The following is a 26,768-nucleotide window of genomic DNA, read 5'->3' on the forward strand; positions in this document are numbered from 1 at the left end:
ATGGGGGAGCCCCTGGATAAGGTTGTACCCTTCTGGGCTGGTGAGATAGCTCAGCAGACTAAGTGCCTGTTTAGGCAAGCACAGGGACTGGGGTTTGATCCCCAGTACCACATGCCACACCGGCCCCAGCCCCAGGTGCACTGAGCCGGCCACCAAGTCCAGGCACAGTGGCATACACCTATAATCTCTGTGCTGGGAGGGCTGAAAAGAGGAGGATCACTATGAGTCCAAGCTGCATAGTGAGACCTTGTACCAAATACATAAAAAAGGTTGCATCCTTCTTCCTAGCCCTTGCTTCCAAGCCAGCATGGCCTGCATGTGTCCAGGTGGCCGGTCTCAGCTCAGCACCCCTGCCCACCTCCGATCTGTCTGTCACAATTCAGCCCCAACCCCTCACCTTATTGCTACCCTAGCTCACTTGCAAAGCCAAGGTTGAAGGGCACCTTCTCCAGAAGCCCTCCTGGCCCCAGCCCATCTGACTCATCCACCAATTTGTATCTCCGTGGTCACAACTGACCTAGCGTTAACACTACATTTCCAAGGTCCTGGTTTAGGTGTCCACATGGAGAGTTCTCTAAGGATAGAGACTTTGTGCCTTGTGCCTGCATCCTGCACAGGCAACCATAAATGGGGTTTCTTAATCTCATCTGTGGATTGCAATTGCACCTCCCTATAGCCAGGAAGGTAATGGAGGCCCAGCTTGGGTGCCACAGATCATGGGTGTCTGCAGTGCCCCAGGAGGAATAGGCACCACCCTCCTCTGAGCCCCTTGCTGACCTGGAAAAAGGAGGTGGTAAAGAAGTAGATGCAGATGAGCCGCAGCTCCTTGGGCCGGGCAGGGGCTGAGCAGGCATCCCAGGTCAGTTCAGCAGGGAAATGCATGGCATGCCAGGCCTGGGCCTGTGGGGACCATGGACAGGCTGAGTCTAGTGTCTGGGGGCCCCAGGCGGGCCCCACACCTTGGAATCTTCCTGGCTTCTGGGGCAGCTCCCTCTGGAGCCAACCCCTGCAGAAGCTGTTCTTCCAGACTTCCAGCCCCAGGCTTTCCACCATTCTGTCCCAGCTGTAGTCTGGGTGATTTCCCCACCAGCTGGAACCCCACAGGAGCAATCTCCGCACCCAGTACCCCACTCCAAGGCATTCAGGGTACTAAGGAAGGCAGTGTTCTGTCCTCTCCCACACCTCTACTCCCCAGGACCTGACTGTAGCCACAGGCAGGAAGACTGTGTCCTTGAGGGTCACGGTCACCTTTCTTTCTGTTGCTCCCCACCAGTTTACACGGGAGGCTCCAGTCTGTCTGGAGGGAGCCTGGGCTCGAGGCAGGGCATTGAAGGCTGGGAACCCCTGGACTTTAAAACCCCGTGAGACTTGGGGCAGAACTGCTACCGATGGCCTGGCCTCTGACCTGAGGGCCCTGCTCCAGAGTACCACTGTTCAGGGAAAGGCCAGTGAAGTTGCAGCGCAGCTTGAAGACCAGAGACTGAATGGTTTTCGTGTGCAAGTTTAGTGTGTGCTCATGGAAGGAAGCATTCAGCAGCTCCTGCTCCAGGAGACGGACTTCACTGTAGGTAGGACACAGAACCAGTTACAGTGTTATGGTGCTGCTAGAAATTTCAAACTTGAGCTAATCGGGGTTAGATAGAAGTGTATGACTTTTGGTGAACTAAATGTCTGCATCCAAAACTTAGATTATTAAACACATTACTGTGAAACATTTAAATTTTTTATTGTTTTGAGAATGACATAAAATAACATTTCTTTCAGTCATAACATTTTAGATTTGGGAGAATCAGTTCTTCATCAATCCTCTGTTAACTTTGTTCTAAAAGACTTTTCATCTTGTGTCTTTGAATTGAAAATGTCTTTTTGAAGTATAGAATGAATTGTTTTGGAAGAATTATTTCAACTTTGAGAGTAATTCTGTGTACAGTTTAATGTCTGTATCTTTTTGGTAACTTGTAGACTGATACATGTGATTTTCTTGATTTACATGTGTTACTTTGTAAAACATTCTATATGTAATTCGATGCTAAGGCTATTTCAGTTTTTATGACATTTGTGTGGCCTTATGTTTGTTAACTGTTTAACAGACAAAAATAATAAAATGTTTTGTGAATTTTTCTGGGAAAAAAAAAAAAAAACCAGTAGCAGAGCCACGGGAGGGGGCTCAGAGCCTAGGAGGACAGAGCCCCCATCCCCACCCCCACCCCATCACTCCCACCTCCAGATCCTGTCGCTCTCCAGCTTCCCCACTGCACCCTTCCTCCTTTCCTGATTAACTGCTGTTCAGGTCTCAGATTGCTGTCACCTCTTCCAGGAAGTGTTTCCTGACTGCCCTGCCCACTCAATGAGCAAAGTATCTAGTCATCCCAGCTAGTGACTACCACTGGTCTCTCCCCAGAACTGCTTGATCTTAGGGTCACAGACCCCGAATGTCCAGCTACAGTCACAGAAGGATCACTCTGGAAAATGCAGAGGCCCACTTAGGTTCATGCTGGTTAGGAGTCCCGGCCAGAGACAATAAACTCCAGGAGAGCAGTGACTGCTTATCCTGAACACTGCAGCTACTCAATAAATACATGCACACCATAGGTATTCAATAAATACATGCTAAATACAGACGCAGGATTTGTCTCTTGCTGAAGTACTGAAGAAGGAACCCTGGGACATTTTACCTCTAAACTACAAACCCAGACATTTTTATTTTGAGACAGTCTTGCTAAATTGCCCAAAGTAAGCTCAGTTTTACAATCTCCTGCCTCAGCCTCCCAGAGTGCTGAGATAACAGGCATGCCCACCATGCCCAGCTAGATACATCGTTGAGTCTACATGAGAGCAGCCTGGACCACTGGTTGAGGGCAGGGTTTCGGTAGGAGGTAAAGCTGACTGTGCAAATGAGGACGCCAACTCACCCGTCAGGAGAATAGTGTCTCCGGCCCATGGCCTTCTTCTCCATCTTCTGCATCAAGCCCAGGATCTTGTTCTCTGTTGACCCTGTGGACAGTGTTGTCTCTGCAGAGCAAGACTCGCCCAGAGCCTGCACCCTCAGCCACCTCTGCCCCAGGCTCAAGACCTGCCAGACCCAAGCTGAGACTTCCTGTTTTTCTTGGCTGCTTCTGGCCCAAGAAGGCCAAACTGGCCCCTTTCCACCTCCCCTGCTTGAGGCCTTCGCCTCACACACCACAGCCACAGCCTGGGCTGGGCCAAGCCCTGCAGCAGAGCTCTCATACCTTCTGTTGTGCCCTGAGATGTCAGAAGACACAGGCAGAAGAAAAGGGCCCTGCAGCAATCCATGCCTGTACCAGGTCTCCAATAAGAACCGGCTCCCGCCTTGGAAAAGATGAAGCTGTGTCATTAGGGTAAGAACCACCTTTGACTTCTGGGAGCCTGGCATGTCCTGGGATGGGACCTGAAGCATGGGAAGAGGTGGAAGCTGAGACTCAGGGAACAAAGGGTCTTGCTCTGCTTGAAGGTACCTGAATTCAGATCTCTAAGCCATGATGTCTGACCACTAAGTAATAACTACCATTGGCTCAGCTTGAGATGAACCCAAAAAGGGCCTGTTGGGGTCTCCTAGGACTCTCTCCAACCTCACCCATGAGAAAACTGCTTGGGAGCAAAAACCACATCACCCCATCTTTCCCCATCATTGACTCACCATGTGTAAAGGTGTCTGCCCTCATTTTCCTCAATTTTAAAATGAGCAAATAAACTTCTGCTTAAATACAGCAAATTCGTTTCTACCCACTGCAACTCCACCAAAATGAGAATGAAAGAATAAAACAGGCACTGAGCCACAGATGAGACAGTGGGGAAAAAGACTAGCAGACATCAGAGATGACAGCAAACTTTGGAGGTCGCAAAGCAAGTGGCCACCTGCTAATAAATTTGTCAGGCTAAAAAGCTGAACCTGTGTGTCTGCAGTGGGGAGGGGCGTGGATAGGTAGGGGCAAGGGACGAGAAGAAGCCTTAACACCCGGGAAGTACTTGAGAGCTGGAGGAACCAGGCGCTTCTGAAGTGGGCAGAAAGGACGAGGCTAACACAGGTGGTGTTGGCTGTATCATCAAAGTCCAGTTGTAGTGCACATCAGTAATCCCAGTGCTCAGGAGGCTGAGTCCAGAGGACTTCTGTGAGTTCAAGGCCAACCTGGGCTACACAGTGAGCTTAAAGCCAGCCTGAACTACATAGTGAGACTCTGTCTTAAAAAAAACAATAATTAATTAATTGTCCAACTTAGTCCCTAAGTCCTCCGTGCCACCTGGGGTGTTCAGACGTCTTCCTCACTGTGCCATCCACAATCCTACTCCAACATAAAGTGTACTGCTTGGAGAGGATGTACCATAGAGAACTGCAGGAGATGGGAGCTGCATTTTGGTATAAAAAATTTAAGCCAAATCCCCTCCCCTTTTCCTTCCCCACTCAGCTTCCAGAAGGCTGTAGCAGCCAGGGCTGTGGCCCAAATCACAAAAATTCTCTGAAGAATTGACCATTCCAAGAAAACTACCCTACAGCTCCTGACATTTTGGTGTTTTTGATGAAATGGCTAAGACCCAATTTACAGTAAAGCCTTTCTAGTCATCAAGCCCAAGTAATTGAGTTCTTAGGTCTCAGCGCCTAAGTGGTCCAGTGTACACAGGACCATCTCTTAGGAAGCTGTCAGAGCACATGCTCCAACAGAGTGAGGGTGTAAGTCAGGAAGGAAAACAGGAAACCTCATCACAAAATAGGTGAAGCTACTCCATAGACAGAGTGTGTAGAGGAGGCCCAGGCTGAAGGCTGAAGAAGCATAAGATACATTTCAAGAAGGGAGAAGGAGAATGGAAGGTTCCAGAATGGAGACCTTGAAGAAAAAGAAGGAAAAAATGAATATGTAGGTGGTAGGTTTGAACAAGTGGAAAAATTATTTTGAGATATGTCTTACAGAAAGCATAAAAATGAAAAGTAAAATGCAATTAAATTCAATAAGACCAAGTTGTATATGAAAGAAAACGTAACATTGCTACAGAAGTTGGCTTATGTCTTAGTTACTTTTCTCTTGTTGTTGAGACAAAATACATGACACCCAAAGTTAAGGGAGGAAAGATTTATTTAGCTCAGTTTGAGAAGGTTTTCAGCACATACCCAGCTGGCTCCAAGGCAGGGTAGAATGGTGCAGGGACAATGGTTCACGGTAGAAGACAGCAAGAGCTAATAGGGAGGAGCAGAGACGAGCACCTTTCCTTCCCTTCCCTGGTATGCAGGCTGCCCACCCCAGAGTAAGTCCAGCATTTGCACCCATAACCCCAGCATTGGACCGTGAATCAATCACAAACTCTTGAAGCCCACCCCATGCACCCATGGGGCTTTGGGGGGACATCTAGACACAAATCACAACATCTTAATAGCAAATAATATTTATATAGTTATAATAGAAACACTGAACAGGAAATTTGGTCTTTAACTGCCCCCCAACCATATTAAAATGATTTCTATTTCCCCCTAGGACACAGAGAGTCACAAGAGAATATTAGTCCACTAGAAGAATGGGAAAATCCAGTTAATGCATAAAATTCATTTTTGGTCCCTTTGGAGGGCTAAGATTCAAGGTGGACTGGTAAATGATTTCTAATAGTAATGGCATTGGAAGACAATACCATTGATACATGAAACACATCAACTGTTTGTCCTCTGGAAGAGCTTTGATGAAGAGGAAGCTGCCATGAAAGTAAATCAGAAGCAAATAACATATCTTAATGAATTCTTAACGACTAGAGTATCAGGTTATAATCCCAAGGGTCCCGGATGTAAGAGAATTCCACACTCACTAGACATTGAGTGATTAAAGGAGGGGCAGGGCCTGGGAGAGGCTCCAGGCTCACACAGAGGACCTGCCTAAGTTTGAGGCTAGAGAAGAAAGGTCTGAAAAGCCCTCTCTTAGCTCTGGGCCTGCAGGAGTACAAGGTGGTGGATGGCTGCTGCACAGGAATATCTGCACCTTGATTGATGGGACAACCCCGAGCCCACCGTTCCCTAACCTGCTACCAGGCAAATGTCTACTGCTTCCATGGAGCATCAGGAAGCCCCCTCCCCCTTTTCACCCTACACAGATACTGAGCAAAATCCATTTGGCACTGGCCAGGACCAGGAACCCATCCCCACCCCCAGGGCTCAAGACCCTGCACTGACACAAAGCAGGGGGCAGTGTCAGCTCACCTCCTTGTCCTTTTGCTGCTGCTGCTGCTGCTGCTGCTGCTGCTGCTGCTGCTGCTGCTGCTGCTGCTGCTGGAAGAGCAAGAATCTCATTCACACTCAAGATCCCTCCAGTAGTGAGGTAGTTTGGGTCCCACAGGAGGAAGGGACAGAAGTCTGCCTGTGATCTAGTACCTGCACTGACTAAACAGTAGAGCTGTCAGAAACTGGAGAGGAACAGAAACAAAGCCCCCCTCCTGGGGCTCGAGGTCAGGCCTGTCTAAGACTGAAACTACAGCAAGAGCAACACGAGTCCATTGCCTCTACCTCAAATGTTGCGCCACATTAAAAGGAACAGCAGTTTAACTTGAGGAAGGGGCTAGAACCCACAGAGACTCCCTCTGCGTTGCATGCATGTGTGGCTGAGTGGAGTGGTAATCGTGAGAATATATCTCACTCAAGACCTCACACGAAGCATAAAGAAGAAATAAGAAGCCCACGGTGCACGGTGCACGGACAATAAGTATAGCAATGACAGAACCTACAGGCCAGCTTGATGCAATGCCTTGCACGGAAGCCAGGAATAGGAAATATGCCCATTCTAGGAATAAGTATCATTTTACTTCAACCATGACTATTCTTTTATGAGTAGTGTCTGGAAGTCAAAGATTATAAGGCACACATAAAATTTAGTAAAAGAAAAGATCAAAGGCTGGAGCGGTAGTTCAGTAGTAGTGTTTATCTGGCACGCACGAGGCCCTGGGTGTGATCTTCAGCACTACCAGCATCCTCAAAAAAAAAAGCAAAAATCTCATTTTTGAGACATAAAAGGATCCATAGAAAAGAACCAGACCTGTTGGCCACAGAGAGGGAAGCCAGTTGTCCCAGCTACTCAAAAGGCTGAGGAGAAACAATCATCCGTGCACATATAGTTAAGACCAGGCTGAGAAATGCAGAGAACCTTCTCGAGAAAACAAAACCTGAGAGTTGACCAGAATGTTAGTGGGAAGAAAAGTGAGTTTCTAAGAACAAATAGGAAAATGTCAGAAAGAAGAAGAGCATCAAGCAGAAAGGCTGGAAAGAAAACAACCAGTATGATGCCGCCCTCCGCCAGGCGCACTGAGCCCACCACTGAGTCCAGGCGTGATGGCGCACACCTGTTATTCCAGCACCAGTGAGACTGAAAACAGGAGGATCACTATGATTCTGGGCTGCCTAGTGAGACCCTGTACCAAATACATTTTTTTAAAAAGTCAGTCTGAGTGATGAAGAAATCTTGCTTAACAAACCAAACAGAGCAAAGCCTCAGTGAACCTGAACACAAAGCAATACAAATGACCCCACCTGATGCACTGTGTTAGCTTTCTGTTACTGCAACAAAATGCCTGAGATAATAATGTATTAAGAGAAAACAGTTGTTTTGGGCTGACAGCTTTGGAGGTTCCCATCTATGATCAATGGTCCCATCACTTTTAGCTTTTGCCAAAGTAGCACATCATGGTGGGAGAAAGTGGCAATATAAAATTCCTTACCTCACAAGCCAGAGAGCAAAGAGAAAAAAGAAAAGACCCAGTCCCACTAGAAGGTTCCTAGACACACTCTCAATGACCCAAAGATCTCCCATTAGCATGTACTTCCTTTAGGCTCCATCACCTCCAGTAGTTCCACTCTGGGGATCAAGCCTTTAATACAAGGACCTTTGGGGTACATCCAACACTCACCTGCAGCAAACACAAAGAATAAGAGAGTGCAGATAAAAGCTAACAAATACCCCAGAACTTTGTGATAAAAACAAATGACCCAAGTGGGAGATGCACACTGATTGGAGCCACAGGTAAAGAAGACAGAACCAAAAATAAATAGAAATAGAAATAAGAGAAGAAAAAAAAGAGATAATGACCAAATTTTTTCAAAATCATTAATCTTGATAAAACTGTGGTGAGCCGACAACCGATGGGCAACCTGTAAAACCCAACTGAATTGAATCAGCGTGGTGCTTGGTGTGGAGGGTCCACCTGAGGATTGTTGCCAACTTAAAAGGAGAACTGGACAGGAAGAGCTGTGCTGCTGAATCTCCTGGAGAAGAGTGTTGCGCTAGCTTTCCTGATGAACTTGGCTGTTCTCATCATCAGAGGAGCTCAGGAGCTCACTGTCACTGAGGAGGGCTGCAGTTCTCTTTAGGGGAGCTCTGACCCTTACCTTGAGCATTGCTTCCTGGCTCCAGGCCAGATCCCTCGTCCTGCTGGTACAGATGCTTCATCCCACTGGTACGGACTTTCTAGGGTCTGAGAATCTTTAGACCTTCCCAGCAGAAATTCTTGAAACACTCCGTATGAGACATTGTTGTGGACTCCAGGTCTCCAGCTGGACTCATGGAGGACATTTCCATGGGATCTAGGTCTTCAGCTGGACTTGTGCAGGACATTGCTGTGGGATCCACGCCCTCAGCTGGATTCTTTGTTTTTCAGTGTATGGGCAGATTGCCTTCACTCTTGTATTGGACTCTTTGGGAGACTATTATAAAATATTCCTATAAATTATGTGCCCTGTATTATATCTTTTCCCTGAAAAACTCTGACTACAACCAATTCAGTACCAGAAGGCTGACCAAATAGCTCAGTAGATTAAAGTGCCTGCTTAGGAAGATGCAGGGGCCAGGAGTTCGATCTCTGGGCCTGCCATGCTGGCCCCGCCCCCAGGGCGTCCTGAGGCCACAATTGAGACTGGGCATGGTAGTGCACACCTGTAATTCCAGCACTTGGGAAGCTGTAAACAGGAGGATCACTATGAGTCCAATCTATGCAGTGAATCCCTGTAAACCCTGTTCTAAAACACACACACACACACACACACACACACACACACACACACATATTCAGTACCAAAGAAGTTGGGTCGTTGCTATAACTGTACCTGACCATGAGGTTCAAGGGTCTTTGGGAATGGCTTATGGGAAGAATTTGGAGATGTCACCTGAAAGAGGAGTGATGAAAATCTTAGGCTATTCTGTATGCGAGATTCTGGTTAGAGCTCAGATTACCAGAGACTGGTAAAAATCCTGCCTTTAAAGACAAGGCTCAGGAGGTTTCTGCTGGGAAGAAGGATTGAATTGGCTGTTGGACTCCAGATCGTGTAGAATTGCTTGGCAGAAAGTTTGTCTGCATTTTGCTCATGCCCAGAGACTTTGCCAGAGACTGAGATTAAGGGTAGTAGACTAATTAATCTGTCAGAAATTTCAAGGCAGTCGAATGTTGAGTCAGTGGCATGGCTACTGTTGGGGGCTTTTAGTCACGTCTACATTGAAAATCAAAAGAAGAGAGCCCAGTAGAATGATTAACATGTTGTTTTTAAAAAAGCTCTAGTAAAGCTGTGGACTGAAAAGATAGAACTGAGGAGATCTTGATTGCTGAGAGGTAACAGGACAGTGGAAAATATGGCTGAGGGCATCACAAGAAGCAGCAAGTCTTTATCCTTTGCAGTCTCAAAACTGCAAAGGTCATCTCAGCGAGCCCTTAGGGTGGGGCTGGCACAGCATGCTGGGGATTGAACCCCTGTTGCTGCACCTGCCTAAGCAGGCACTTTAGTCCACCGAGCTATCTGGCCAGCCTGGAGCTAAACAAAAAAAGGGGATACAAATGAATGACCATTTTATATCTGTGTATTCAAAATGGTTAGGATAGATGTACAGCTACATTCTCTTAATTCAATGAATAGAAGGATTTGTTCTAATAGTGTTTGTAAATAGGATATCATGTCTGCATCTTGTATAGCAAATAGCCACTAGGAAGACAGTATACAATATGCTAATTATTGAAACTGTCCTAATTTGATTTGAAACTGTCTCATTGGTATTTGTCTCTCAATAAAATTATGGGAAAAAGTAATCTGTGATTAATTTTAAAATATTGTAAATATTTAAAAATAAAATACACATTCACCAAAAGAGAAGAAAAAAAACTGCAAAGGTGGAAGACTTTGCTTTGTGGAGAAAGCCACGGGGTGCTATGTCCCAGAATGCTGATAACTGTACCATGTTCCAGAATGGTAGCAGCCTAGAGAATTTGTTACTTGGAATTAGATTCAGAGTGTTCAGCAATCCAGGCACTGGACCCCTACGACCAAGAGAAAAGCTGGCTATTGTTCTAGCTGGCAGCAGACCTTGGCATCATCCCCATGGCGCTGGTCTTAGGTGCATGCAGAATGCAAGAGTTATGGGGTTAAAAAGGTTTCCACCTTGATTTCAGAAGGCCTTGGAGGCAGGGCAGTGAGCCCCTAAGAAGGCAGTGTGTAAGCTGTGAGGGTGCAGCCAAAGGTTCACTGGAGACCCCAGAAGTTTAGAGAATCCAGGAATATGGGTCATCTAAGGAAAATGTCAAGAGGGGGGCAAAATGGGGATAAGAGAGAAACCATGCAAACTACTATAACCAGAAGTGCCACAGGGGTGGGGCCCTCTAAACCATATGGAGTTCACCATTTATCACAGATTGCCTTGGATGCTGCACATGAAACTACAGGACTTAATGTTTGCCCTGCTGGATTGTGGACTTGATTTGGTCCCAATACTTTCTATCCCCACTTGCAACTTTTGGAATGTAAATGTTTATCTTGTGCCATTGAATGTTAGAAGTGTTTAACTTTTCATTTATACAAGGGTTCACAGTTAAAAGTTTGCCTTATAGCTTGGAGGAGACTTGTGACTTGAACTTTTTAGCAATGCTAAAGCTGTTAGGATTTTGATAACCCTTAGGGGTGGGCTAAATAAATGCCTTTTGCATAAAGGGATGTGCAACAGTTTTTGGGGGGTAGGGGCAGAATGTTACGGCTTGTGTCTAGATGTGCCTCCAAAGCCTATTGTGGTCATGGAGGTAGGCCATTTCAGATGTGGCTGAATCTCAACTTTGTGATAGGTTCATTGTCCAGTGCTGAGGTTGGCAGTGTGAATGCTACATCCTCCCTAGAGCAGGTAGCCTGCATATAAGATAAGGGAGTCGCCCTACCTCTTGCTCTTGTTTTTTTGCTGTCTTCCCCCATCATGAATTGTTGCCCTTGTGCCACGACATCTTGCCTTACAGCCTGCTAGTTATGGACTGAAACCTCCACAAACTGTGAACTAAATGAACCTCTGGTTCCTTAATATTGGGTGTTGGGTATTTTGTGTCCGCAACAAGAGAAAAATAACTAAGATAAAAATGCAATGGGATAAATGCAAAGAAAGTCACACATTGTCACATGTCACATTGTCACATGTCTCATGGGGCAAAACCAAAAGTAGAGTCTTGAAGGCAGTCAAAAAAGAACTACTGAATATAAAAGACAAATCGTAAGAACTATGAGACATTTCTCATCATAAACTATCCAAGCTAGAAGATAATGCAGCCAGATTGTTGGAGAAAAATCTGTCAACCCAAAATATATATTTCAAAAATAAAGACAAAATAAGGACTCTCTCAGATGAGCAAAGACAGAGAATTCATTACTAACAGACTGGCATTAAGAGAAATACGAAGGTAAGTTCTTAGGAGAGGAATAAAATTATATCAGTTGGAAATTTGGACCTAAACAAAGAAACAAAAAGGGTGAATTTGTTTTTTCAAAGGTGTAAAATATAAAATTTATTTAACTTTAATAACTATATAATGCAAAAATAACAATGATGTACTACAGAATCTTAATAGTTGGAAGTAGAATGTATTACAAAAATAGCACAAAGAACCAAATAAATGAAATGGAAGTATCCATTTGTAAGATTCTTATGCTGTAATTTAAGTATACAGTAATATCATTTTGAGGCCAATTATAGAAAGTGAGATAGTGTAACATGTATATTTTAAACCCTACAACAACCACTAGAAAAAGAAAACAACAAAATATAGTTAATATGACAATAATAGTGATAAAAGAAAATCATTTTAAAATAGTCAATCTAAAATAAGATGTGACAAGAGGAAAGCAAAAAACAGATGGAATAAGGAGAAAGAAAACAGCAAGATGGTAGATTTAAACCCAATCACATAGAAAATTACAATAAATATAAATGGATCAAACGTTCCAATTAAACACAGATTGTCAGATCAGATTAGAAAAGCCAGATTTAACTATATACTGACTACAAGAAACATATTAAATCTTTTTCCAGATACTCTTCCAACAAAGAAGCAATCGTCAGAAAATATAAGAAACTCAAAAATTAACATCAAGAGAACAAGTAATCCAACTGATCAATAAGTCAGCAAAGGAACTGAGACTTTTCTCAAAAGAAGAAATACAAATGGCCAATAATTTACAAAAAAATTGATAAACATTTGTAACCATAAAGCAAATGCAGCATGAAACTATACAGTATACAGACTTCATCACGCCCCAGTCAGAATGGCTGTCATCATGAAAACACAAAACAATGGCAAATGCTAGCAAGGTTTTAGGGAAGAAAGGACCTGCCATTACTACTGATAGGAATGTAACATACGAATGTAAATGAGTATATCCACTATAGAACTCAATATGGAGGTTCCTTAAACAACTGAAAGTAGAACCATCATGTGATCTATCTATACCATTCATTCTTCAGTATATAGCCAAAGGAATCAAAGTTAACGCTACACACTCATGTTTACTGCACCATGATTCATAAATTCATAATAGCCAAATTAGGGAACCAGCCAGGATACCCATTGATATATATATATATATATATATATATATATATATATCAACGAAACCAGATGTGGTGGTACATGACTATAATCCCAGCACTGTGAGAAGCTCAGGCAAAAGGATTAAAAGTCCAAAAAAGTTCAAGCCTGAACAACTTAACAACTTAGTGAAACTGTGTCTCAAAATAAAAAGGGCTTGACCATTCATATAGCTCAGCGGACTAAAGTGCCTGCTTAGGCAGTTAATGGGACTGGGGGTCATCCCCCTTTGCCTGCTGGCCCCGCCCCTAGGGGCACACTCAGGCAGTGACTGAGACTGGGCGTGGCGGCAAGTGCCTGTAATCCCAGCCATCAGGAGGCTGAAAACAGGAGGATCACAAGCAGTCTGATTTGTGTAGTGAGACCCTGTAGATCCTGTACTAAGTACATAAAAAAAAAAAAAAAATCAGAATGAAAATAAGAAGGGCTCAAACTATAGCCCAGTTCAAAGGCTCTAGGTTAAATCCCCAGGAAAGAAGTAAGGGGAGAAGGGAGAACAGAAGAAGAGGAATATGGAGAGAAGTGGAAGAAGAAGAACATGAGGAGGAAAAATGAAATGATATTATTTGTAGAAAAATGCATAGAACTAGACATCATTGTGTTATGCAAAATAAGTCAGTCTCAGAAGACAAGTATCACATGTTTTATATGTGGAAACTGTATGAAAATAGAAAATGATATGAAAATGGAAAGGAGACTATCAGAAGAGGAAGGGGTGGGAAAGAGAAGGGCAAACAGCAAGGGAGGGTAATGCAGAAGTGGACATGATCAAAGTCTGTTATGTGTACATGCACAAATGTTACAAGGAAGCCCATTATTCAATATAATTAATATGCACTCATTTTTAAAAATAGTAGATATAAATATATTGATAAATTAAATGGAAAATATATACCAGTCATAAATAAGATGGATTAGCTATTCTGATATTGTTTGGCATAAGAAATATTATTGAGGATAAAAATTATATAAGGCTAAGGGGATAAATCCATCAAAAATAACAATCTTAAAGGTAGATGCATCTAATAACAGAATCAAAAGCAAGAATCAACAGCACTGAAAGGAGCAGTAGACAGACCAACAGTCTTAGCTGAAAGATGCAGTAATCCTCTCAGTGATGACAGAATAGACACAAAGCTGGAAATGAAAGGCGTGAGCAACACTATCAACAACTTCATCTAGCTGACACTTGGAACACTGTCCCCACCCACAGCCAAATATAGCTTCTTTTCAGGTGTACATTGAACATTTGCAAAGGTAGATCACATTACCGAATATGAAACAAATCTAAATAAATTTAAGAGGGCTAAAGTCATGCAAAGTAGGTTCTATGATTACAAGAAATGAAAATAGAAAATGATAACATGAAATCTCTGGAGAAGTCGGGCATGGTGGCACAGGCCTGTCTTCTCAGCACTTGAGAGGCTGAGGCAGGAGGATCACCCCAAGTTCAAAGCCAACCTGGACTAAATAGCAAGACCCTGCCTCAAAAAGAACAAAAACCAAATAACCTGCAATCACATGAAATTCAAACAATGCATTATTAAGTAAACCATGGTCAAAAAATATAATCACAAGAAAAATTTTAAAAAAATTTTAGATTGAATAAGAGTGAAAACAATATATTGATATTTTTCAAGATTCTGCTAACGCAATGCTTTGAAGAAAATTTATATTAAATGTGTATATTAAAAAATAAATGTTAATTATTAACATCATACAAAACATAAAAATTTATTGAAAGACACAAACTATCAAAGCTTTCTCAAGAACCAGCTGGGCATGGCAGTGTACTACAGTAATCCCACAGCTTGAGGCAGGAAAGTCACGAATTGAAGCCTAGTCCAGGCAGCTCAGTGACTCACAAGATCCTACCTCAACATTGAAAGTTTTAAAAGGGTGGAGGATTCGGTTCAGTCAAGAATCCTGAGTTTAACTCATAGTACCATACTCCCCGCCACAAAAAAAACAAAAAAAACAAAAAACAAAACAAAAAAAAAAAAAAAAAAAACAGGATGAGGGAGGCAGAGGAAGAAAAGAAATAGGTACTGTGAGTAGTCCTTTATGTATCAATAGTATTTATTAAAGGAATTACATTCATAACATAAAAGCCTTCCCACAAATAAAATGTTAAGTTTTGATGGCTTCATGGGATAAGTCTTCTAAATATTTAAGAAACACTAACACCAAGTCTACAGAAAATCTCACACGGGAAGAAAAAAATGACAATCCTAAAAACATTCCCTCAGAAAATAAAGGAGGAAACAATGTTCCCAAACTCATTTCATGAGATCAATCTTTCACAGCCACAGATATAACAAGAAAAAACAAAACAAAAAAAAACCCTTACATGCCACTATCCCTCACGAATATAGTTTCAACCCCAATCCAAATCCCTTAAGGATATTTTATAGAAACTGACAAGCATATTCCAGAATTAAATGGAGAGGTTTGATTTAGCTCAATAGTACCGTGCTTACCGAACAAGTGCAAGGCCCTAGATTCAGTTTTCAGCATCAAAAATAAATAAATAAATAAAAATTTAAAACAAACTATATCAAATGAAAAAGCAAAGTGCCTAAACAGTCAAAATAAAGTTGAAAAAGAACAAAGTTGGAGGACTTGCACTGCCTGATAACAAGGCTTGCTATAATGTGTCATTGGCATAAGGCAGCTATAGATGATCAGTTATTTTTTGACAAAGACAAAAAGGAAATTCAATATAGTCTTCAGTAAATGGATCTAGACAAACTGATGCCGAAATAAAAATAACTTGGAGCCATAACTGGCAACATACAATATTGAACTCAAAATGCACCATGGATTGAAATTATAAAAGTAAAATGAAAACAAAATTTAAAAAGTAAAATGATAAAGCTTCTTAGAAAAAACAAAGGATAAAATCTTTCCAACTGAGTTAAGCAAAGGTTTGTTAGAAACAACACCAAAACCATGAATCTGTGAAAGAAAAATGTTAATAAATTGTACTTTATCAATTCTGCCCTTTGAAAGTCACTGTTACGGAATGAAAAGACAAACTGTGATAGCAATTTTAGGTTTTCCAGGGTGAAGAAATGGAGCAGCACTCAGAGGCAGAGGGCACCAAACTTTATTGTACCCACGGGCTCAAAGGAGCTGCACCCTCCAAAGTCTGAGCCCGGAGCCCATGCTGGTGCTGCCTTACAGAGCATTTAGGTGAAAAGGCGCAGGCTGAGCTACAGAGGCAGCGCGTGGCTAAGCAGAGAGGGTCTGAGGCAGCCGTACAAGCAACATACCAGAAGCAGTCTATGTAAGCAAGATTCCAGAACTCGCCTATGTAAACAAGATTCTAGGAGCAGGCTGTTCAAGAACCATAACAGAAGTGGAATGACACAGTTGCTCTGTGTAAACAACCCATTTTGGGTTTTGGGTTGTTTTGTTTTGTTTTGTATCAGGAATCAAACTCAGGACCTTGTACTTGCCGAGCAAGTGCTGTGCCACTGAGCTGTGTCCCTGGCCCCTTAAGTTTAACTTTCCCAAAGTTTTCCCCCCTCATTTCCCCACCCCTTATGCTCTATACAGTCCTTATAGGACATCACCATCTCTCAGGTGGCCTATAAAGGTGGAGTGCCAAGATCTGGACGGTGGCCTCCCTAGCAACTGTGGTCTCTGTGAATCTCATTAGGGTGTTCAGGAGACACAGCCCTATTGTCACAAGTAGCAAGATGGTCAACAGTGGCCTCACTAGGGGAAGGAGCCATGATGTCCTCTAGCCTGGGATCTTTCCTTCTCCACTGGAGCCTATCTTTTAATTTCCTGACCTTGGTGGTTCTCACCCCTGACTGGCTTACACAATGGCAGCATTTTCTTCCAGGAAGATCCCTGTATCCCCCTTCTCTGTGATGAGGAGATCTAGGGCATGCTTATTTTACAGGGTTACAGCTTTCAATGAATTAATATGGCTTTGGAGGGAAAATAGCTAGTCAGTCACTCGATAAATGGCTCATCACTTAGTTCTTGGGACAGGATATAGTATAGCTCTATTGATCGGCTATTCTGAGCCAATTAAGACTGAGGCCAGCAGCACTCTTTTGCCTGCACAGACTGCTGCCAAGGTGCAAGGCTATCTCTAGCTCTTCATCTGTATAGATGGAGATTTCAGGAGTGAGGGAAATCCTGGACACATGTGCCCACTCAGTTTACTTGCAGGCAATGACAAGCTGTGTTCCCACATAAGTAGATCATCCAGTGGAGGAGGGGCCTGCACTGGGTCATCTGATTGTGGGAGCAGATTGAATGAGACGTTGATCTTGGGGCTTCATTCTTTGGACAGTCTGGGGGCTATGGAGGTACCTTACATTGGTCCTTGAGCTGTCAAGGAAGACTCTGGTGGCCCTTGGCCCTATTAGTGTGCTCACATTCAGTTCTGAGAGGATTTTCAGGAGACTCCGATTAGCTAGAACTAGAGATCCCAGATGGGCTTTCCTGAAGAGGGGCAGATACAACCAACAAAACTGGGGTCATGCCCTGTGAGGCAGACCAAAGGTGGTATTTAGGACCCTATAAATGCAGGGGCAGGATTGGTAAAATGAGTCAACTCATGGAAGCTTGAAAAATCTGTACATTAGTTGGGCTGTTGTTGCTCTCAGGCCTTATCTGTCAGCTCTTTTTGAGCCTCCTCCGCTTGTTTTCCACATGCCCCATCTTTTATCCCCTTCCCCCATCAGACATGCCCATGTGGGTCACATAGGTCTGACGTGTAACTTTTTTGTATTAATTGTAGCAAGCTGACCCTAAGCCTATGATTTAGCTAAACCACAAGTTTATTCTTGGGTCCATGGGCACCAGTATATTGGCACACAGTGGCTTCTAACTGGCATGTATATATAGGAGCTGAACCCAGTATCATGGCATCTGCCCATGGTCATTGGGTCATTGATTATAGGCTTCAGGTCACAGAACAGGTGTAGACTGGGATGTCATTACTTCCCAGAAAATGTAAGGCCTGAGAACTGACAGCCAGGGCCACATGCTGTGGCCCTCAGGACTAAGACCCTCAAGTGGAAATAGTCTGGGTCAGCCAGGATTTGGGAATATGGGCAATCAATAGTTGGCTAGGCAAAAGCAGATAATACAAGCTAAATACCCTAACCACAAGAAGAAGGTTAGGGCCAGCAGACACCTTTCATTTTGTATGTAGTTGGTTGAGGCAATCTCAACTAGGGCTATAGTGAAGAGAAAGAGTTACATGCCCTAGGGTTGTGAAAGTTCATTACAATCAACTTTCATGGGCCACAGGGGATATTTTCCTTTGAACAGAGTCCTCAGGCTTCTGCTGTGCAGAGACTAATCAGCTTCCAGTATGACTAGAGCAGGGCCATCATCACTCATGCTGTGTCCAGGTGGTCTCCATCTGAGTTAAGTTTTCAGGGGGTCTTGTGGGTCAGGATGAGTGCTCCAAGTGACTGAGGAGTCCTCAGGGTAAGCCTTTCTGGAATGATGCACCCAAGGGAAGATACCTGCAACTTTAATAGCAGTTGGGGTGACCAGTGCAACAGTGGGAGAGGCCCTGTCTATACAGGCTCAAAAGAAAAGAACCAGTCTTTGACCCAGACAGGATCTCATTAGGAATGGCTGTGCCAGTTGGTCCAAAGTGATTAGAATTCTCTTGGAAACAACATTACTGATGTAAGAGAACATTTCCTAGAGCCTGTAACTCAGTGGTCAGGACTGATTCTCCTAGCTGCCTGACATCTCCTTAAAGGTTCTAATTATGAGAAGGCACTTCCCAAACAAGATCTTATAGGGGGAGTAGCTGGATGACCCTGGAGTATATCAGGTCTATGGCGGGGCCAGGGACAGCATGTCAATCCAGGGGAGGTGGGTTTCCTGGAAGAACTTGGCTAGAATGGTTTTTAGGGTACAATTCACATGCTCTGCTTTCCCTGAACTCTGAGGTTTATGGGCCGTGTGAAGATTTCATTTCCTCATCAGATTTGCTACTGTCACTTCTAATAGTGAGGGGCCACCCTTGTCAGGGAATGATTTCTCACAGCAAGATCATGGCCACTTCTCAGGCTTTCTCTGTCCACGTGGATGTGGGCTTCTACATAGTTTAAGTACATACAGATGCGGACTAACAGATATTTGTAGTCACAGCATGGTTTTATCTCTGTGAGGTCTACCTCTAAGTCTTCAGAGGGGGAAATTCTAATGTACTGTAACCCTGGAGCAGGCTTTGGTCATTTGAGGGGGTTGTTTCAGCACAGACTTGGCATCACTTACTTATTGTGGAACAGAGAGAAGACAGCTAGGGGATACAGAAGTACTGACTAGGGCCGGCCAAATAGCTCAGCAGTTTAAAGCACCTGCAAGCAGGCACAGGGGCCGGGGATTCGGTCCCTGGCCTGCCGTGCTGGCCCCACCCATGGGGTGCACTGAGACAGCAATTGAGACTGGGAAATTGAGACTGGGCATGGTGACATGTGCCTGTAATCCCAGCACTTGGGAGGCTGTAAACAGGAGAATCACTATGAGTCCGATCTAATAGTGAGACCCTGAACATCCTGTAGACCCTTCCCTAAAAATACAAGGGAAAAAAAAAGTACTGGCTCAACAAGCTGTCCTTCCTAGATGGGTACTGACCAAACTGATATTGTTGGACCAAAGATAAAAACCATCTTACAGGGTACAAATGTTTTCTAGTCAGGTAGACACCACCATCCTCCTAGAGTCCTATAGGGCTCTTTCCTCAGGGTCCATGGGTCTAGGAGACTAAGAAACACATCAGTTCTCTGGGTTAGGCAAGGGCCATAAACATTTTGGGAGCTTCTTCCATTGGGGCTGGCTTGTTTTTGCATGCTGCCTCTTTAGCTGACCAGTCCACCCACTGATTTCCTCTAGGTTATTGCTCCCTTTAGTGTCCCCAGCAGTGCATAATGGCCACCCTTTTCAGTTCCCAGATGACTTCCAGGAATTGGAGTATCTCATCCTTGTTTTTATCTTTTTTTTTTTCTTCCAGCTTCAATAATCCTCTTTGTGATCTTCTCCCCATGGATGTGGACTTTAGCAAAGGTATATTTGGAGTCAGTGTAAATGTTGACAGTTTTTCCTTTTGATCATCGGAGGACCTGAATAAGGGCCCAGAGGTCAGCCCTTTGTGTTGGCCATCTCTTTGAGAAGGGGCCAGCTTCAATAACTTTCTCAGCAGTAGTGACTATATATCTGGCCAGATGTTTTCTGTCTTATACAAAGCTGCTACTGCTGTCTGTGAATAAGGTGGCATCTGGTCTGGTCTCTACAGTATCACTGAGGTTGGGTCAGCTAGAGAACAGTTCATCAAAGATTTCCTCACAGTCATGATTTGGGAGTTCCTCCTCAGTCAGCAGAAAGGTAGATAGATTCAGGTTCTTAACAGTTTCCAAGGTGACTCCAGGGTTCTCACAAAGTAGCCCTTGGTACTGAGTCATGGCATTCAAGAGCTGTTTATGTCCCCCCCCCCATGTCAAAGTCATGACAGAATTAAGGACCATGACCAGAATGGCTTGACCCAGTGTCAGCCTATCAGCCTCTTTGATAAAGATAACTGACTGCTAGAGTGTGGAAGCAAGGGATCCACCCCACAGCCAAAGGGTCCCACTGTTTGGAAAAGCATGCCACTGGCCTGAGCCGGGGTCTGACCATTTGAGTTAGATCCCTGAGTGCTGTATGTTTTTTCCCAAAGAGGTTGAGTGGTTGATTTATGTCTGGTAGCCCTAGCACAGGAGCCAAGCAAGTAATCATTTGACCTCTTTGAAGGCTTCCTCTTGTGGATTCCCTCATTGGAAAGGTTTTTCTTCTGGCTCTATCAAATATAGTGGCTTATCCTTTTCAGAAAATCATGGTATCCATATACAACAGAACCTAGCTGATCCCAGGAATTCCAGAGCTTTTTCTTGTTGTTAAGCCTTGGGAGAGAGCAGATGACCTGTTTCTGCAGTCCCAGGAGATGGTGGCCTTTCATTATGACAAATCCCATATGTCTGACAGAGTATATATGTGACTTTCCAGGACACCTTGTATCTGACAGGGAAAGACTTTCAGGAAGGGTCATCGGTGCCAGTGCAGATGGCTGTGTGGGAAAATATGGTGGGTGTTGGGACTCTTTATCAGAAGGAGCCCTGGAAAATTGGTTTCTTTTGGCCCTTTGAGGTTTGGTCTGGATACGGTGATGAAGACTTTGCTCTGTTCTTTTTTATTAATGCAGAAATGAACCAAGACTAGCAGGGCTTGAGCAATCTTAAGTCAATATAGAAAGACCTGGACATCCTGTGACTATTCTCTGAAGTGCTCAGACTGTATGGACATCCAGGGTCCTTTCAGAAGGCCACCCAACCTAGAAGGCAAGGACAGTCTACCTCACAAAAGGACCACCATTTGGTGGGCTTTAACACCATCTTTGCCACTGAATCCCTTTCTGAAATTTTTTATTATATAGCCTAGGACAGTTGGCTTGGTCTGTATAGTTCCCATATTCTAAGTTTCCTACCCTGTATGTAATATCACAAGAGACAAGGATGGGAGTGCCCTGAAGGAGACCACTCAGATACCCACCTGGCTGCATCCCTCACAGGGACTTATGCATGTCTTGGCTAAGGTATACCCATATTAGCCCAGATCTGATCAGTCTCTTATTACAGGGAATGAATCACTCTTTTGCCATATGATGTCATCATGGAAACACAGGTTAGGGCCCACTTAGACTGAGTAGCTTGCTCCATGCAGCCACAAATATGTTCACACTCACTCAAACAATCATTCAGGAGTTACAGCATTCTTTTCCTCTTATGGGAGATCCCTGACTCTGTAGTTCAAGACTATGAGAGGTGATCAGACTCCCTTCCATTTACAGACTGGTCTAAATTGGGACAGGCCCCAGGGCCTGGCCTTAACCAGAAGGTCTGACAGGGGACCAGTCCACCTCTCCACTGAGTCCAGTCGAGAGGGGTGTGAGTGCCTGTTGACCATCTCTTCCCAGTGAAGGAGGTCCTGACAAGGAGGTGGACAGCATGCTGTCTCATTTTTCTGGGGAGGGTGTTCAGCAGCCACTGTCCAGACTCTGAGCTGGTGGGGCAAGGAGCCAACACAGTTGGTTTTCCAATCAAGGAACCAAATGTTACGGCAATTTTAGGTTTACTGGAGGCAAAGAAACTGAGTGGCATTCAGAGAGGAGAGAATCAAACTTTGTAACACCCATGGGCTCAGAGGAGCTGTATATGGCAAAGTCTGAGCCCCGAGCCTTTGTCAGGGCTGTCTTATATAGAGGTTTTAAGCAGAGATGCACAGGTTGAGTTACAGAGGCAGAATAGGATGTGGTCGAGCACGGGGAGTTTGAGGTGGGCTGTACAAGCAAGATCCCAGAAGTGAAATGAGACAGCTGCTTAGGACCAGCTACCCATTTGGGTCTTAAGTTTCAGTTGCCTAAAGTTTTGTTTTCCTCATCCAAACCACAGTCAGTATATTAGTCAGCTTTTGTCACTGTGACTAAATAACTGAGAAAAGCAACTTAGAGGAGAAAACATTTATTTTGGCTCATAGTGTCAGTGGCTCCCATCCGGGGCCTGACAGCTCTGAGACCGAAACTACATGGTGGGAGGCATGGGGGAGGGAAGCTGATTGCCCCATGGCAGGCAGGAAGCAGAGAGACAGGGGAGAGTCAGAGAGCAAGTGGCCAGGAACCAGAACTATCCTCAAGGCCACGTGCCCAGAGCCCCTGCCCCCAAGGGTGCTGCACTAATCTCCTAGGTGTCTCTCAATCCAAGTTGATAATCAAGAGTGAGCATCGTAGTCCGGGAGAAAATATTTGCAAATACTTACCTGATATTTTAAATTAGGCTATTGGAAGACTATGTAAGGGGCTGGGGAGATAGCTCAGAAGAATAAGCATTTGCCTGGCAAGCACAGGGTCCTGAGTTCAATCCCCGGTACTGCAAAAAAAAAAAAAAATAATAATAATAATAATAAAATAAAAAAATAAAAATCTAGTCACCATTTTTGGGCTGGGAAGATGGCTCAGCAGAATCAGCACTTGCCTGGCAAGGCAAGGGGCTGAGTTCAATCTCTGTTCTGCCAAAAAAAAGAAAGAAAGAAGAAAGAAAGAAAGAAAGAAAGAAAGAAAGAAAGAAAGAAAGAAAGAAAGAAAGAGAAAAGCTATGTAAAAATGTGGGGCTGGAGAGATAGCTCACTAGTCTAAGTGTCTGCCTGGAAAGTACAAGGACCCAAGTTTGATCCCCAGTACCACATGCTGTGTCAGCCACTGAAGCCAGGCGTGGTAGCACATGCCTATAATTCTAGTGCTGAGGATGCTAAGACAGGAAGATCAACACGAGTCTGAGCTGTATAGTGAGACCCTGTACCAAACAAATAATTAAAAGATTTTTTAAAAATAAAAATTGTAAAAGGTAAAAATGTGGACTAGGGCCAGGGAACTAGCTTAGTGGTCTAAGCACCAAGCACCTGCCTGGCAAATGCAAGGATCCAGGTTCAATCCTTGGTATCACATGGCATGCCAGCCCGCACTGAGATAGCCACTGAAACCAGGAGTAGTGGTGCACACCTGTAATTCTAGCGCTGGGGAGGCTTAGACAAGAGGATCACCACAAGTCTGAGCTGCATAGGGAGACCCTGTGCCAAATAAGTAAAAGATGAAAAATAAAAAATAAAATTATGGACTACATAAATATTATAACTAATAAAAAGATAGAAATACCTAGTTAAAGGAAAATGTTTCAATAGCAGTACACCAAAAAAGATATATAGATAACAAATAAGCACATGAAAAATGTTCAGTCTTAACAGTGATTAGAGAAATGCAAATCAAAACCACAATGACAATAAAAAAATTGTTAAACCGCAGTGAGATATTACTTCACACATTCTCCAGTGTTTAAAGTGAAAACAACTAGTCTTGTCAAGAGTTATGAGTGTATAAAACACCTAGAAAGGTCCCTCATTTCTGGACAAACTGCAAAATAAAACAGCCACTTTAAAAACAGCTTAGAAATTTCTTATAAAGTTAAAGATGCACTTACCATACAATGGGCAATTGCGTTTCTAGGCAATTATCCAAGAAAAATGAAATTTTATGTCCACGCCAAAACTGGCAACAATACCGGCATCTATCAACTGGTGAAGATCATTCATGGTGTAGCCACACAATGTGATACTATTCAGTAATGAAAGGAATTGAACTGATGAAATTTAAAAAATGCACTGGTGCCTCTCAAAATCATTGAGCTGGGTGAATGAAGCCAGACACAAGAGACTGAATGTTTTGTGGCCCTACTTTTATGATTATTTAGAAAATAATAGATTTAGAGAGAAGAGCAGTAGTTGCCAGTGAGTGGGCAAGGATATTGGCAACAAAAGGGCGCACAGCAACCTTTCTGGGCAACAGAAATGTTTTAAATCCTGACTATGATACACACGCATATTATGTGAGTGTAGGCACTTGTCAGAATTAATGATGCCATGTTCCAAAGAGGTGATTTTAGTTCTTTAATCCAGACATTAAGAAACCCAACCACTCCAAAAAAAAAAAAAAATTGAAAAGAGAAAATTAAGAAAAGAGAGGGAATGTCCACATTCTTTCTATGAGGAAGGAAACTCACAAGGTTTCAAGGTGGGAGGACCACAAAACTCAAGATAGCTATTCAGTGGTCGTGGCCCAGGAAAGTAGATAAGATCCTCAGCTTTAATTTTTCCATTGGATTTGCAAAGATCAAAAGTGAGAGACTGTAGGGACAAGCATATTCTCCAGTCCCTACATGAGACTCAAGTCTAATCTCCAAAAAGGATTTTTTTTTTAAACAGGGTCTCACACGCAGCTCAGACTTGTAGTGATCTTCATGTTTTCAGCCTCCCTAGTGCTGGGATTACAGCCTTGCACCACCAAGCCAGGACTCCATTGCCAGCTCACCACACCTGCGGGTAGGGCCGGCACAGCATGCACTGCCAGGAATCGAACCCTGGCCCCTGGGCTTATCTAAACAAGCACTTAGTCTGCTGAGCTATCCTGCTGGCCCTCCAAAAAGGATTTTTCAGTGACATGTATGAAATTTTTACATCCTAAAAACCCTTCGATCTTAAAACTCACTGTTACAAATTTATCCTGTGGATAAACAACAACAAAAAAGTAAAAGTAAGACAAATGATATACCAACAGATAAAGAAGGCAATAATAGGACTGTTGAGACAGCTCGGCGGACAAAGTGCCTGCTTTGGCAAGCACATGGACCAGGGTTCGACCCCAGGCCCCACATGCCTTGCCGGCCCTGCCCCCGGGGTACACTGAGCCAGCCAAGTCCAGGTGTGGTAGCACACACCTGTAATTCCAGTGCTGGGGAGGCTGAAAGCAAGAGGGTCACCACGAGTCCAAGCTGCTTAGTGAAACCCTGTACAAATACACAAATCAAGAAAAAAAAAAAGGCAATGATAGTAAACAATGAAAAATCTCAATAATATCTCTCAATGTTAATGCTGTCAACTCTTCAATAAAAAGACACAGACTGGAAGACTGGATCAAAGAACAGAATCCAACAATCTTCTACATTCAAGAAACTCTTCTAATTCAAAAGGATATTCATAGACTAAAAATTAAAGTATGGAAAACAACATTCCATGTGCTAGGAGTACCAATTCTAATATCAGACATGATAAACTTCAAGTTAAAAATGGATTATTAGAGACAAAGAATTAAATAGTAAATAACAACAGATCTCAGTAATATCTCTCAATGTCAATGGCTTCAACTCTCCAATAAAAAGACACAAGCTGGCAGATTAGATCAAAAAACAGAATCAGTCTTGTGCAATTTTCTTCATAAAACAAAAACTGTTGAAATTAAAAGATCAAATAAACATTAACACAATCATAGTAGGGGATTTTAACACCCCCCTTTCACAAAGAGACAGATAATTAAGACTTAAGGAAATTTTAGAGCTGAGCCATACCCTTGAACAAGTGGACTTAATAGGTATGTACAAAGCATCCCACTCCTCTACAACAGAGTATACATTGTTTTCACCAGCACATGGTACTTTTTCCAAAATAGATCAGGTACTAATCCATAATGCCTGTGTAAGCAAATACAAAAGAACTGAAATTACCACATGCATACTGCCTGGCCACTGTGTAATGAAAATAGAAATCAATGACACCTCTGCTATTCAACATAGTACTTGAAGCATTAGACACAGCAATTAGGCAAGAGAAAGAAACAAAAAGGACACATAAGAAAGGAAGAGTTCAAATTATCATTATTTGTAGATTACATGGCACTCTACATAGAAGATCCAAAAAACTTTTAGAACTAATAACCAATTTCAGCAAGTAGCAGGATACATGATTAACACATAACAACTATTAGCATGAGAAAGAAATTCTAAAAAATAATACCATTCATGGCAACTTCAAGAAAAATGAAATATCTAGGAATTAACATAACCAAGAAAGTAAAAGATCTATACTAAGAAAATTACAGTACTCTGAAGAAAGAAACAGAAGAGGGCATCAGAAAATGGGACGAGTTCCCTTTTTCCTAGATAGACTGAACCAATAGAATAAAAATGGCTATGCTCCCAAAACTTTTCTACAGATACAATCCAGTCCCAATCAAAATACCAACAGTGTACTTTACAGTTGTACAGAAAACAATCCTAAAATTTATAAGTAACCAGAAGAGACCCCATAAAGCAGAAGTAATTTTGGACAATAAGAGCAAAGCAGGAGGCACAACAATACCAGACTTCAAGCTACACTACAAAGCCATAGTGATAAAAACAGCATAGTACTGGAAGAAACTCAGACTTATGGATCAATAAGCCAGACTAGAAGATACAGAAACCTCCTCAGTCACACTCAGCTATTTGATCTTTGATGGACCCAGTTAC

The 26,768-nt window shown here is 43.2% G+C and overlaps 1 protein-coding gene across 1 annotated transcript in view; it reads right to left on the bottom strand.

The window, feature by feature from the left end:
• Adgrg5 (adhesion G protein-coupled receptor G5) overlaps positions 1-26,768 on the bottom strand; it is a 42,719-nt gene that overhangs the window by 7,054 nt on the left and 8,897 nt on the right. The window contains exons 2-5 of the mRNA XM_004626050.2: positions 3,231-3,330; positions 2,913-2,994; positions 1,406-1,562; positions 778-900 (exon numbers count right to left, since the gene is read on the bottom strand). Of these exons, the coding sequence (XP_004626107.1) occupies positions 778-900; positions 1,406-1,562; positions 2,913-2,994; positions 3,231-3,294 (426 nt within the window). The 5' untranslated portion in view covers positions 3,295-3,330. The remainder of the gene's footprint in view (positions 1-777; positions 901-1,405; positions 1,563-2,912; positions 2,995-3,230; positions 3,331-26,768) is intronic.

The sequence above is a fragment of the Octodon degus genome, unplaced genomic scaffold, assembly GCF_000260255.1.
Source record: "Octodon degus isolate 3935 unplaced genomic scaffold, OctDeg1.0 scaffold00011, whole genome shotgun sequence".
Lineage (NCBI taxonomy): Eukaryota > Metazoa > Chordata > Mammalia > Rodentia > Octodontidae > Octodon > Octodon degus.